The sequence below is a fragment of the Sorghum bicolor genome, chromosome 9 (genome assembly GCF_000003195.3).
Source record: "Sorghum bicolor cultivar BTx623 chromosome 9, Sorghum_bicolor_NCBIv3, whole genome shotgun sequence".
NCBI lineage: Eukaryota > Viridiplantae > Streptophyta > Magnoliopsida > Poales > Poaceae > Sorghum > Sorghum bicolor.
In genome coordinates, this window is record NC_012878.2 from 57926580 (window position 1) to 57939638 (window position 13059).

Here is a 13059-nt window from a genome sequence, read left to right on the forward strand (position 1 = left end):
ATGTAAGTCAAATTAGTTTAATTTTGACTAAATTTATAATAAATAATATTAGTATTTGTACTCATGCTAGGTTTACTATAGAAATATTTTTGATAATCAATTTAATGATACTAACTTTATATTGTAAATTTCAATATAATTTTATAAAACTTTGGTTAAACTTTTAAATTGATTGGCTTCTCAAAAGCCGATTTTTTTTATGGATAAAGGGAGTAGTATATTATAACTACAATTTATATAAAAAAAGTTAAAATAATTCAATATTTATATTTAATATAAACTATAAACGAAGTGAGTCATCTATTACGTGTGGCTCCAACTCTAGATAATCAACAGATCTTCTAGAGTTAGAGATCTACCGAACAGAGGCTAGGTCAATTTCTCCAACCTCATGTCTTAAAGATGCACAACCAAAACATTTTTCATTTTTTTTAGAATGTAATGAGCCAATTCATATATAGATGCTGATGTGTATTTTTCTCTATAAACCTATGTTAGAGGAGTTAAACCTAGGACAGGTTAAAAAATAGACGTAACTGGTTTCTTCTCACCATGACCTGACTTGCACTAGTGATGCATGTGTTCTCACTAGCCAGGCCTTTTTAGCTACAACATAGTTCGTTTAGTTCCCGTTCACATGTAGCTAGGACACATGGGGAAGATGTTTTCTTTGCATGCACCAGAAATGAAATCTTTTCCAACAGCCAGACTACGCTGGCCATTTTACACCAACCAGACAATCATCCGTGAACTACATCAAAACGACAGGGCAAAGCTAAATTCGTGTAACCAATCACGCACTATGACTTATAAAACGGTTGGCTCGGCGTGTCTTTTCAACCAGATTCTCCATTATTCGGCATTCACCATCATTCCATCAACGAAGCGGTGCGCGGTTAAACTGAAACCACCAGTGACCAGCCACACGCACACCAGAGTCAAAATCCAAGCGCTAGGCCCGCTATCTACGTTGAAAAATCAAGCTAAGAGCCAAATTACCAGCCATCCGTTGCTCAACTGCTGAATCACAATTCACAAGACGTACAGTGTTTTTGTCTCCACCCCTTCACACTTTTTTTTTGCCCCCGGATGGTTAATTAGGTGAGCTAAGAGTCCTGTTTATTTAAATTTATGCGTTGAATCTGTTAATTATTTAATAGTATTTTTTGCTCCTAACAAATTAGCAAATAGCACTTTTAGCTATAACATTTTAGACAAGTGAACGGTATTAACAGTTTCCGCTGGGCGCTGGCTGTGTCGCCGCCCACGGGTTGGCGAGTGGCGTCTGGCCGCAAGCTGTTGTGGATAACAATGTTTTCTTGTGACTTGTGAGGCCTGGCCCCTCCTGCGGTCCTGCCTCGCCTAGTCGCCTTCTCGCTTCACTTCACATCCACGTCGTCGTCGTCGTCGTCACACTAGAGCCGGCATGGTTTTCTTGCCTACGGAGTACGTACGTGGCCGGCGCAGTCAGCTCCTGTCCTGTGACTGTGAGTCAAACTCAAACCCCCGGACCCCGGTGGTGGCCGGTGGCCACGTGGTTGTCGCTATACAGAAACTGCGGCGCTTAGAGGCTGCGTGCTCGTGATCGCGACGTGCAGTGGACTGTGCGTAGGCGCCCACTTCCATTAAAATTTAGGTCTTGTTTAGTTCGAAAAAAAAAATCGAATTTCGGCATCGTAGTATTTTTGTTTTCATTTGATAAATATTATTTAATTATAGACTAACTAGGCTTAAAAGATTCATCTCGTGATTTACAGACAAACTGTACAATTAGTTTTTATTTTCGTCTATATCTAATGCTTCATGCATGTGCTCTAAAATTTGATGTGACGGGAAATCTTAAAGAGTTTTTGGTTTTCAGAGTGAACTAAACAATACCTTAACTCATATCCTAGACTTATATATGAAATATTAAATATAAACTATTTATAAAATTTAAAATATAGTTAGAGATAATTTGTAAGATAAATTTTTTAAATCTAATTAGTTTATAATTAGACAATAATTATCAAATAAAATAAAAATATTATAGTATCTGTTTAAACTTTAACATCTTTAACCAAACCAAACACCAAACACGTTTAGGATGGATTGCCACGAGGCGTGGCCGTGGATGTGGATGCTAAACTAGTCAGCATATGCGACGCTGCGCCTTTTGTTCTGCTCCTTTGACTTCTACTGGAAGTGTGAATATTGCATGGTTTGTGAAAAGAAAAGTTTTTAAATACCATAACATATTTATAATTATAGTAATTATTATTTAATTATAGATCAATTAGATTTAAAAGATTTGTCTTGTAAAATACATATAAATAGTATAATTAATTATTTTTTAATTTATATTTAATACTTCATATATGTGTCAAACTTTCGATGTGATAGGGTGAAAAGTTTTTAAATGAAAACTAAATAGAGCCTAAGAGGAGTTTAATAGCTCGTCTAGTACTAATGTCTGTGCATAGGCAGACACGTATCATGAATCTACAGTAGATCCTGAAGGTGTCTTCTTGGGATAAGTCTTCAGCCCTTTTTTTTCTGCTACGTCTCCAACCAACTTTTGCTCACCATATTTTAGAATTTTATTGACACTGATGCATATCTGCTGTGGTCGTCAATGGTCCCTGGCCTCGAAGAGACACAACTTTGAACCACGAGTAGATGGGGTTTACTTTAGATTAGATGTAGTCCATGAGAAATATTATCCAGGTGATATTCTGAGTTTCAACTTCGACACGTTGAACAAGTATTATCCAGGTGAATAGGTGATTGCAATCCATCATCCACTGGACCGCGACTCGATGATAACATATGGATAAGGATTCTAAGACCTGCTGTGTACTGCATCATATCATTATCCACCCAAGTACAAAATGCAAGAAGCGTTGGATTCTTCTGACTTTCAGAAGTCACGCAGCTATCATGACGAATTCAGCTCACAAGTCGATGCAACGCGCTCTGTCATGGTCAAGACTCTGGAGTTGATAGCCTTTCGTTGTGTGGAATCCCATTTGGTTACAGCAGCATGTCTATAAGGACTAAGATGGCTACGATTTACAAGGCTCTGCCGGAAAGGCTCCTACGACTCGCCGCAGCGTGTCAGCCTACGGTTAGAATATCCTGCCAAGGGGCTTCAACTCTGTTGGCAAATGATCGTAGTTGCCCGAATCAATCTGTGTCTGGAACATGGGCCGCTTCCCGTACTCGCGCAAAACACCTGGTGCCAAGTGCTCCTTGCTTGGTGTCAGCATGACATAGTTTGGATCAGCTCGTTGGTAACTGCATTTCGTTAATGTTCATGAGCAAAATGCACTCAGAACAACATTTTTTTAAATATAGTATTAGACTGAAAGAGAAGTTTCAGTCACAGGGCATAAATGACAGAACCTGGCTTGTCTAAGATCCTCAACACGAAGGCCAAATCCATATGATGTTGTGCCCTTTGCATGATCATTCACAGCTGTAAACAGAAACAGGGAGTCAATGCAGCCAGTAAAACACCAAAAGTAGAGAGACAAGTCATATTTTGCAGCTCTCCCAAATTATACTTATGTCGTGTCCTGTTCGGGAGTACTCAAGCATACAAATTTAATATTGGAGTAAACCATAACCAAATGCCACAATAATAATAACTGAGTAAAGTAACATTTCCAGACTACATATAGCCATGAAGTTTGTGCAGCTCATCATGCTTACATTAAAATTATTTTACAGCTGGGGAAGTTATGGAAGAAACTTCAAATTTTAAATGCAGAGTAAGAAATATTACATACTAGAAAGATATCACTTGGTCAGCAATTACCAATTTATACAGAAAAATACATCAAAGAAACTGAAAATAACACTTCTATTTAAGCAGTATTCATGAATCTAGATGTATTGGATCTTGCTTTTAAGAAAAAGATAAAAGAATACAAAAGCTCGATTGATCGAATACCTGTTACACTAAATGTAAAGGATGGTCTCCACCATGATTTGAATGCCAGAGCTACAGAAGACTTGGAAGGACCAAGCTTTCCCTGATAAGCAAAGAGCAATGTAATCAATTGAAGAAGTGCTGAGACAGTCTAGAGGTGAGGGCGTGCCAATCCATTCCACCTTTTAAAGCATCACACATTTATTTCACCAAAATGGCTTCCAAAATTCCAGAAAAGGGTGAAGGAGTACCATAATTTGTAGAATGATAGATTACATATATGAAGATTTAGAAAACATTACTGGTCTATATGCTGGGTTTCATTTTTGGACGAAACAAACTTTCTTAAATTGTTATTAAGGTGAGATATGCACATGGTGCAGTGCAAGGTGGAAATGCAACGCACATCCTTTCTAAAATAAAGGCCTAACAGATGAATAAATATATTTAACCTTCACTAGAAAGTTTTTGTTAGCTTGCCAACTTGCAGCCAACTGAAACAAGGAGTTGCCATCCCCACTCACTTTATCTTTATCTTTATCAACCCTGCACAGTTTGAAAATGTTGTTAGCCAGTTGGGTTGATTTTGAACAAAGTATATTCCTTCACTAAAGGCTTACCTGGCAGCCAACTCAAGTCCAAAGTCGATGTAGTTTGTAATGCCAACAACCTGATCATCCTCAAAAGGATTTTTTACCTGGTAAACACAAGCCATGCAAACTCTCACACAAATTTCAATTCAGAAACTTATATGACAGAACTCTACTACTGAAATGTAGGTAAACCAGGAAAAAAAGGGTAAAACAGATGAGTCCTTATTAGGGGGAAAAAATCCTCCTACGAGCACAATAAGGAAAATAGTGGAAGTCAATCTATAGTCCCCTCTAATAAAAAATATATATGATGGGCCGTAAAAGACTATTTTGATGACATGTATTGGTTTAAATACAATTAACCAATGGCATGGAACAACAACCCAAATGACATGTTCAGCTTCAGTTTACTAGTGGTGTCCATGACCTCAATTAATGACACAGCAGCAGTCCAGCAGATATATGTAACCTGAATCTCAACTGTAGTTACAGTGTAATAAGAAAGGACAAGGACTCTTCGCAAATATAAAATGAAAGAATGCCCTTACCCTTCTTTGAACAACCAGGTGCTGATAGAATGATGTGGTTAGCTGCATGTTAAGGAAAAAGATTCAATTCGAGGTAGCCAGCATTATTTAGAAAGAGAAATTCTTTAGCTAGCATCATTGGCAACTGCTCGACTTATGTCAGTGTTGTAATTTCTGATGTTTAGCCCATAAGTAACTAATAGTTTCTAAAAAGAACAGTTGACCATTTGAACCCCATACAAAAGAATAAAAGAAAGCATATCCATCCAACTCATTGTTCATTGCATGTTTCAATGTGATTATAATTGAGTTCTTTGACACCTATGAATTTACAAAATTTTACTAATGAGATCAAGCAGCAACCTTTAAAGCTCATACATGATACATTATTGAGTGTAAACAATATATGCCAATAAAAAGTGAAACATTACATTTTCTTATGCATAGATAATGTTCTTAGATAAATCACAAACATGAGTATATAGCTACTTTGCAAATTACATATCTTAATCCATGCACAAAAAAAATCATCACTCAACCAGAGGCAGCAAATAGTTTATAGTCTTGTTAAAAGATCATAGCAGTTTGCAGCTTTCTTATTGACAAATATGTACAATTATAATAGCAAACCTGTGTACTTCTGGCAAGTTCCAGGGAGAAAATGAATGAAGGGCTGAGTGGGCTAGTTGAGCCAACACCATAACTGATTGCACAATTCCAGTTCTCCAGTTCTGTAAATGGCATAGGATGCTTGCTGCCACCTATTGTAGAATAGACAGGATAGAGAATAAGGGTTAGCAGCAAAAAACAAAAGACTCAAAACATATAAAAATAATAAACATCCACATGTATTATCTGCTAGCAGGAAAGGCAGAAAACATTCAACAAAATAAAGGAACTTAGCAACAACGATGACAACAAAGCCTTTTAATCCCAAGCATGTTAGGGTAACCTTCGTAAATATTGGAATATCTAATAGAAATAGTAATTGCAGAGAATTTCAGAGCCTGATACATCTTTGCTGTAGTGACAACTTTCTTGGGACTAAAAGGCTTTGTTATTTTGGTTATTGCAGTTCATTGCCAAAAGACAGCTACAGCTTACAAACAACAGTACACCCACAACATGCAAGTATAGTACCTTCAGTGGTGAATAAGACAGAAATGCAAAACAATCAATTGATGTTTTAAGAGTCATATATCCAATCTAAAGAATAGAACTGCGGACCATTTAGCCTGGTAACACTCACTAAGTGGCTTGTATTGTACTCCTGCAGTTAAGCTCCCTTTTCTCCCAACCAACCATGCACCAAAGGGTACATCACCGGATACTGCAAAGAAAAGAATGAGCATGACATGTTAGACCTGAACATAACCACATAAGAATATTATTAAGGAACAATCCAATGCATTAAATAGATTCAAAACTATGGAGGTGCATCTACTTGTTATATCATCCTTAATCAAAATTCAATAAACAACAACAAAGGCCTTAATCCTGAGCAAGTTGGAGTAGCAAGCCACCAACAAAATGATAGAAAAGAAAAGAGGTGTTTTAGCAGTAGATAGATGCATACAAGGAACTGGCATAAAGGATGCCCCAACAGATAAATTCTCTGAACCATATCTTACACCCACGACCCCATAATCTTCTGAACGCACCCTGCAAAAAAGACAAACATAGCTCCCTCATTGTGATCATTTCTAATTAAATAAAATATAATTAACACTGGACCAGGAAAAAAAAATCTTCAACAACCAACATTAAAGCTTCTGGAAAGCTATCTAACAGCACTTTGTATTATTTGGAAACAGAAACAAGATATATGGCCTACCTGTTCCCCATTAGCAAAGGTAGTGTTCCAAAGGCACCAATACGATACTTAGGATCATACGCACATGACCTCAGCTGCAACAAGCTGCAAAAAAAGGAGATTGGCAAATTGTTATTCACGTGTTTTTCATACATAAAAATGCTGACAAACATTATTATAGTCCATCGAGCCTGAAAGTGCTTACGGATTTGAAGTTGACACAAGAAGGTCCACAAAGGTATGGGGGTCATACAGTTCTCTAAAAAAAAGTGAAGTGTCTTTGTTAGTATAACAAAGGTGGTTGGACTAATATGAAGAGTTTAGAAGCTATGAATATCCACCTCTGCCAGCGAAATAGAGCATCCCCTTTTACTTCTGTTCCACTATTTTTATCAGCAGCAGCAGCAGACACCTAGTGACATTAAGGTAGGCAAAAGCTTTTCGTGAAGTAATAAAATATTTAAATGGATGAATTGGACATGCAGCAGCAGCTATATCCATTCTACAAAACTGCTAGCAAATCAGTGGCTTTATGGACATGCGATTCCACTAAAGGCACCATTTCAAAATCTGGCACAAGATTGTCTGTAATACCAACAAATATATGTGAAGACCTCAGTTTGTGCCTTTGTGTCACTATGCAACATCCAGGCAAGACTATGCTATCATAATTGAAACACAAGCACAGGGAACATCAACAGAGTGTCCTTTCCAGAACAGATGCCAATAGGACACTAGATGTTCTAATAATGATGCCATGCTAATGAAAACTAGAGATATGAAATGATAGTTCTTTGAAAGAAAGATAAATGAAAAGGAAAGAAAATGATAGCAGCATGAACAAATAAAAACTGATAATAGTGCTCAGTCGGTGATCCACTTAACACCAATTATGTCCTGAATAGACAGGTACCACGATATTGAAAGGGTAAAGACACAGAAGACAGTGGCAGAATAGACAGGTAATGTTTGACAGGATACAGTAGCAATCAAATCAACGTGAGGATCTTCCAGCGGCTTTAACATGATCCTTGAGGTCATATTCCCAGCATGATCGAAGTAGTCCTCAAACAGGTTGTGCAGCGAGAGCTTCCCAAACATTAGCTCATATGCTGGCACCGCCATCCTGCATGTTCAAGACTAGCACTGCTTTAAGTAAAGCACAATGAAGGGCCAAGGCTGACATAAGTGCAACCCCAAGTGCAATGTGGCAATGTCTCATCCTTCCAGGAAGACTAAAACTAACCTTAACCATAAAGGTACGCAGGAAAATGCATCTGCTAGAGATGTGCGTGCTCCAAGGTTAAAAGCAAGCAACCAAAATTGAGACGCACAAGTACACAACCTTGCAGCTAACTGATGTTAACGATCTGATGCATTTCACCAATCCACAGTTCTATTTCACACTATGCGAGCAATCAAGCGCGATTGCTTGACAAGCATGATTAATCACGAGTTCAGCCGTTTAAGTGTAGCAGTTATGCAGAGCGTAGGTCTACGGCTGAATCACCAGCCGAGATTTGTGCAGAGTGAGGCTACCAACCAATTGGCTTCCCTGCCTTAACACAAAGGAGAGGGTTCGGAACGGAGGGGAGAGGGGAAGCGGCGAACCTGGTGCGGGCGGCGATGGGAGGGTAATCGAAGAGCGGCGGCACAAGCACCATCGGCGGCGGCGGCGGCGGCTCCTCCTTGCTGAAGAATATCCCCATCTCGCCCTCGGCTCACCGATCTACAGCAGTTCTCCGGCGCCTCCTCCTCCCTTGAACTCCACAGCGCCCGCCTCTTTTTGCGGCGGCGGCGAAACACCAATGCAATTGTTCCGGGTCCAGGTCAGGCGGCGCCGCGGCGGGGGCTTAAAAGATTGCGCAATGGGTAATACAGGCTAGTTCAAGGGGCTCGGCTGCAAATGTGTTGTAAACTGCCGCTATTGTGCAGATCCCAACCGCTAAATCCCGATCGTACGGCCGACTAAGCAAGGGGATTTGGGATAGCGATTGGTCTCGAACGGGTCGCTGATCAGGTTTCCTACATGTGAGCGCTCGTCCTAATCCCCCAGTCAGACACACACACGCGCGAGTGGGAGCTCTCCGCTGCTCCCGTCTCTCGAAAAGCAAAACCCTAACCCTCGCCGGCCGCCGCCCGCAGCCATGGACAGCGACAGCGAAGAAGGCGACTTCTCCACGTACGCGCAAGTGGAACGGGCCTTCAACTCCATGGAGGGCCCGTCCGCGCAGGAGCGCATCGACTGCATCGTCCCCTTCCTCGTGTCCCTCCTGCCCGCGCCCTACGTCCCGGCCCTCGAGGTCGAGCCCGACTCCGACGATGACCGCTTCTCGCTCACCTCCTCCGACTCCGAGTCCGGGGCGTCCGACGACCACGACGCGCTCGCGTTCGCGGCCGTGCCGGGCGATGGCGAGGACCGCATCAGCCGCCTCCCGGACACGCTCCTGGCCGACATCATCCACCGCCTCCCCACCAAGGACGCCGGGCGCACCGCCACGCTCTCCACGCACTGGCGCCGCATGTGGGCCGGGACCCCGCTCCTTGTCGACGACGCGCACCTCCTCGGCGCCGGAGGGACCAACGACGTCCCCGTCGTGCGCGCGCTCGCGCGCTGCGTGGCCGCGCACCCGGGCCCCGTCCGCGGCGCGCGCGTCACCCGCGTCTCCTTCCACGCTCACGAGTACGCGCTCCGGCGCTTGGTCGCGGACCTCGCCGACAAGGACGTCCGGGACCTCATCCTCGTCAACCGCCCGTGGCCGCTCGACATGCCGCTCCCCGACGACATCCTCCGCTGCGCCTCCCTCGAACGCCTCTACCTCGGCGTATGGAAATTCCCCAAGACGACAGCCGCGCACCCGCCTGTGTTCCCCGACCTCCGTGAGCTCGGACTCTTCCACAGCCTCGTCCGCAACGAAGAACTCGACTCCCTGCTCGCGCACTGCCCCAAGCTGGAGGTCCTCTCTCTCGTCATGTCGTACCACGAGCCGTTGCGTCTCCACCTAACCTCCAACAGCCTCAAGATCGCGGTGGAATGGATGTCGTCCTTCGACGAGGTCGTTGTTGAAGACGCCCCAAGCCTCGAGCGGCTGCTCTTCCAGAGCATCTTGGGGAGGAAGCCCGTCAAGATTTTTCGTGCGCCGAGGCTGGAGGTGCTTGGGGTCCTCGACCTCGACCTCCACAAGCTTGAGATCGGTGGCACTGTCATCAAGGCTGGGTTGAAAGTGAGTGCTAGCAACATGGTACCAAGCTTAAAGATACTAGCCGTGAAGGTTCAGTTTGAATGCAACAGGGAGGCCAAGATGTTGTCTACTTTGCTGAAATGCTTTCCTTGCTTGGAGACGCTTCACATAATGCCCACTCCATCTGAGACACCAGACAGCATACATGAACATGACTTGAGGTTCTGGGAGCACTTGGGTCCTTGTGAATGCCTTGAGTCGCACCTGAAGACTGTTATGCTCCATGGGTCCTTGGTGGAAGGTCATGGGGCTGGTTTTGTCAGGTATGTCATGAGGGAGGGCAAGACACTCAAGACTATCGCCATTGTTTGCAGTGATGAGGAGGCGAGCGGCTGTAGAGAGTCAGCTGTTGGCCGAAGCGGTGAAATTACTCTTTGTATTGCCACCCCACGCTGGTGTTTCCAAGCTGCCATTGATTTGTCACTGGACGATCCCTTTGGTTCGGTGAGGCCTCAGGCATGAGGATGCTGGTACTAGTATATCATTGTCACGCGTTTTGGAGGTGCGGTTTGCTGTGTTGTACTAGGTCTTGATCAGGAATTATGTTTCGTAGTGATAAAAGCATGCGAAGAAACTTGCTTATGAATGCCTTTTGGATTATGTGGTGATAAAAGCATGGTAAGGAACTTGCACATGAAGGTCTGGAAACTAGTTTAAGTGTCTGATTTGGTTGCTTGGAGAGGGATAGATTGTGGGTTATGGATGTATTTTTTTCCCCTGCATGTTAAGTTGGCCGTCATTTGTCTGTTATGGCTTATGTGTCTGTAATATCTGGAACTAATACCTATCATGGGTCTGTTAAGTTGTTATGGGTCTATAATATCTGGAACTAATACCTGTCATGGGTCTGTTAATTAAGTTGGCCGTCTATTTGTCTGCAATGTGTCATGGGTTTGTTAAGTTGGCTGTCTATTTGTCTGCATGTTGTGGCCCATTCTTGTCTTTTAAGTACTTGCCCTCCCAATGTGTGAAACTTCTACATTTGATCATCAATCTGTTAAGTTCTCAGCTGTCAGTCGTGGGTTGTGAAGTGCACACTTACATGATCATCAGAATGAGGCTTACTCTAAAACACAGTTACAACCAAGGAACAAGCACTAGAGCTAGAAGTAGTTGAATGCCAAGCAGTTTCTAACCGTGGGCATTCTGCTCAATCAGCGCAATGCAAACCAGATTGGATTGTGGGCATCTAGCACTATTTCACCGGGAGGCCGTGAATCAATTGAACACACGTTCTGTGATTAGAAAAGTTTGGCTACTGCCATTACATGGAATGTGGTTTGACACTAACATTTCTAGCAGAGCGCCCACTCTAGTCATTCACAACTATTTTTCAGCCCCTGCATCAACTAACGATGCACACAGACATGGACAACAAAGATCTTGAATGCAGTAATTGTTAGTCACTATCAGTAGGCAATCGATGATATGGATGCATTCATACATCGTCACAAGTTCACAATATTAGCTGCATGTTGCATTAATCATCAGCTGAGGCAACAAGAGGAAATCAGACGACAAATCAACCAAGTTCATTGATTTGATCTGTGTATAGACTTTCTAATGGAGCCCAGTTGTGCTCCATTTCACAGCAATCTTCAACATTACTTAGGACTACTACTAAATATTATCTTGCGGTTTGAAGGAGACCCCAACGCCCCACGTGACCAGAAGCAGCCTAGAGTTACATTATCCTGTCAATTGGCCTCAAGTCTGTTGGTAAATGATCATAACTGCCTGAATCAGAATGTGCCTGGAACACGGGCGGACGGGCCGCTTCCCAGCATCTACGAGTGAATTGATCAAGCACAGAAGCTAGCAGAGTATAATCTAACAATGTTGATCAAGCACAGTAACTGGCAGAGTATAATCTAAACATTGTTTAGTTCAAGCTAAGAGCGTTGCGCGGTCGACCTTGCGCGCGCGGCGATTGGAGGATAGTCGAAGAGCGGCGGCACCAGCACCTGCACCATCCGCTCCACCTCCTCCTCCAGCGGCGGCGGCGGCGACGTCTTCTTCTTCTTCTTCCGCGGTGGTGCAGTCGCTCTCCACATCTCGGACTCGGCTTGCGCACGCGACGGTGGAGCTGCGGCCTCTTCCCTTTGGCGTCCGGGCCCGTGTTCCGTGTTCGAACTCGTGGATTTCTGATCAGGATTCTCTCCGAGACTAGGAGGGTTTATGGAGGTTCTCATTTTCTTCTTCTTATTGGGAGAGGGTTTAACATCTCTAACGGTTTTGCAATTTTCATTTTGCAAAATAAGGAGTTTGTCAAGTCTTAAATCAATATACCAAGTCACAAAATTGAGTGTCTCCAATGGTTTTGGCAAAACAAAACGGTGGACCCGGTCGTTATTTTTTCACGCGCTTTTTCTCTTCGCGCCGTCCACTCCGTCGCGCGGAAAGTCTCCCGTGTTCTCCCGCGCGTTGTGTTGCGCCGCCGCCTCCTTCAGTTCGCGCTGGTGCATTCGCTTTAAGGAAAAAAATGGAGACGAAGTACTACAGACCGCCAGAGCATCGTGGTTCACGTAGCGTTAATAGAAAGCCGGCCTGAAGAGGTTGATGTTCCACGGGATCGTGAACCAGCTGGTCAGCCGTGGAGTGAATCAGCCACCAGGTTGCTGTTCTGATCGCCATGCATCGCTGTGTCGCGATCGGGACGACGGTGCGTGTGGAGGGGTTTCTTTGCGAGGCGGACGACGACGCGTGGTGAGAATTTGTGTCGCGAAGAGGAGTCAGAGACGCGCGGGAGACGGGAAACCGCGTGGGAGAAGAGACCGATCGGTCTTTGCCAAGTCGTCCGGGTTTGGCAAAAATGTCAAGTTTCCTCCCTCATCTGCCGATTTTGCTAAAATACAAAACTCAAATGCAAAACCATTGAATACCTCAGTTTAAATTTTTTGGCAAATTAGTCAAATGCAAACCTTAATTGCAAAACCGCTGAAGATGCTGTAGCTAACGCCAAAACCTGCAA

The 13059-nt window shown here is 43.5% G+C and overlaps 2 protein-coding genes across 2 annotated transcripts; one reads left to right on the plus strand and one right to left on the minus strand.

The window, feature by feature from the left end:
* LOC8083800 lies at positions 2733-8693 on the minus strand. Its single transcript, XM_002441524.2, has 14 exons — positions 8458-8693; positions 7828-7972; positions 7188-7258; positions 7052-7105; positions 6868-6951; positions 6610-6695; positions 6283-6363; positions 5664-5794; positions 5055-5096; positions 4534-4610; positions 4366-4459; positions 3935-4016; positions 3385-3457; positions 2733-3276 (listed from the first exon to the last, which is right to left on the minus strand). The coding sequence occupies exons 1-14, from the start codon at positions 8553-8555 to the stop codon at positions 3108-3110; spliced, it is 1287 nt and encodes a 428-aa protein (XP_002441569.1). The 5' UTR covers positions 8556-8693; the 3' UTR covers positions 2733-3107.
* On the plus strand, positions 8775-10966 carry LOC8083801 (putative F-box protein At1g67390). The gene has a single exon (XM_002440259.2). The coding sequence runs from the start codon at positions 8994-8996 to the stop codon at positions 10548-10550; it is 1557 nt and encodes a 518-aa protein (XP_002440304.1). The 5' UTR covers positions 8775-8993; the 3' UTR covers positions 10551-10966.

What these genes read in the sequence shown, in the direction of transcription:
- LOC8083800 (XM_002441524.2), bottom strand. Translation starts at nt 8,555, where the DNA reads ATGGGGATATTCTTCAGCAAGGAGGAGCCGCCGCCGCCGCCGCCGATG. An exon ending in CCCATCGCCGCCCGCACCAG is followed by an intron (nt 7,973 to 8,457) that starts GTTCGCCGCTTC and finishes TTGAACATGCAG; the next exon opens with GATGGCGGTGCCAGCATATG. An exon ending in CTTTACATTTAGTGTAACAG is followed by an intron (nt 3,458 to 3,934) that starts GTATTCGATCAA and finishes TTCTGTTTACAG; the next exon opens with CTGTGAATGATCATGCAAAG.
- LOC8083801 (XM_002440259.2), top strand. Translation starts at nt 8,994, where the DNA reads ATGGACAGCGACAGCGAAGAAGGCGACTTCTCCACGTACGCGCAAGTG.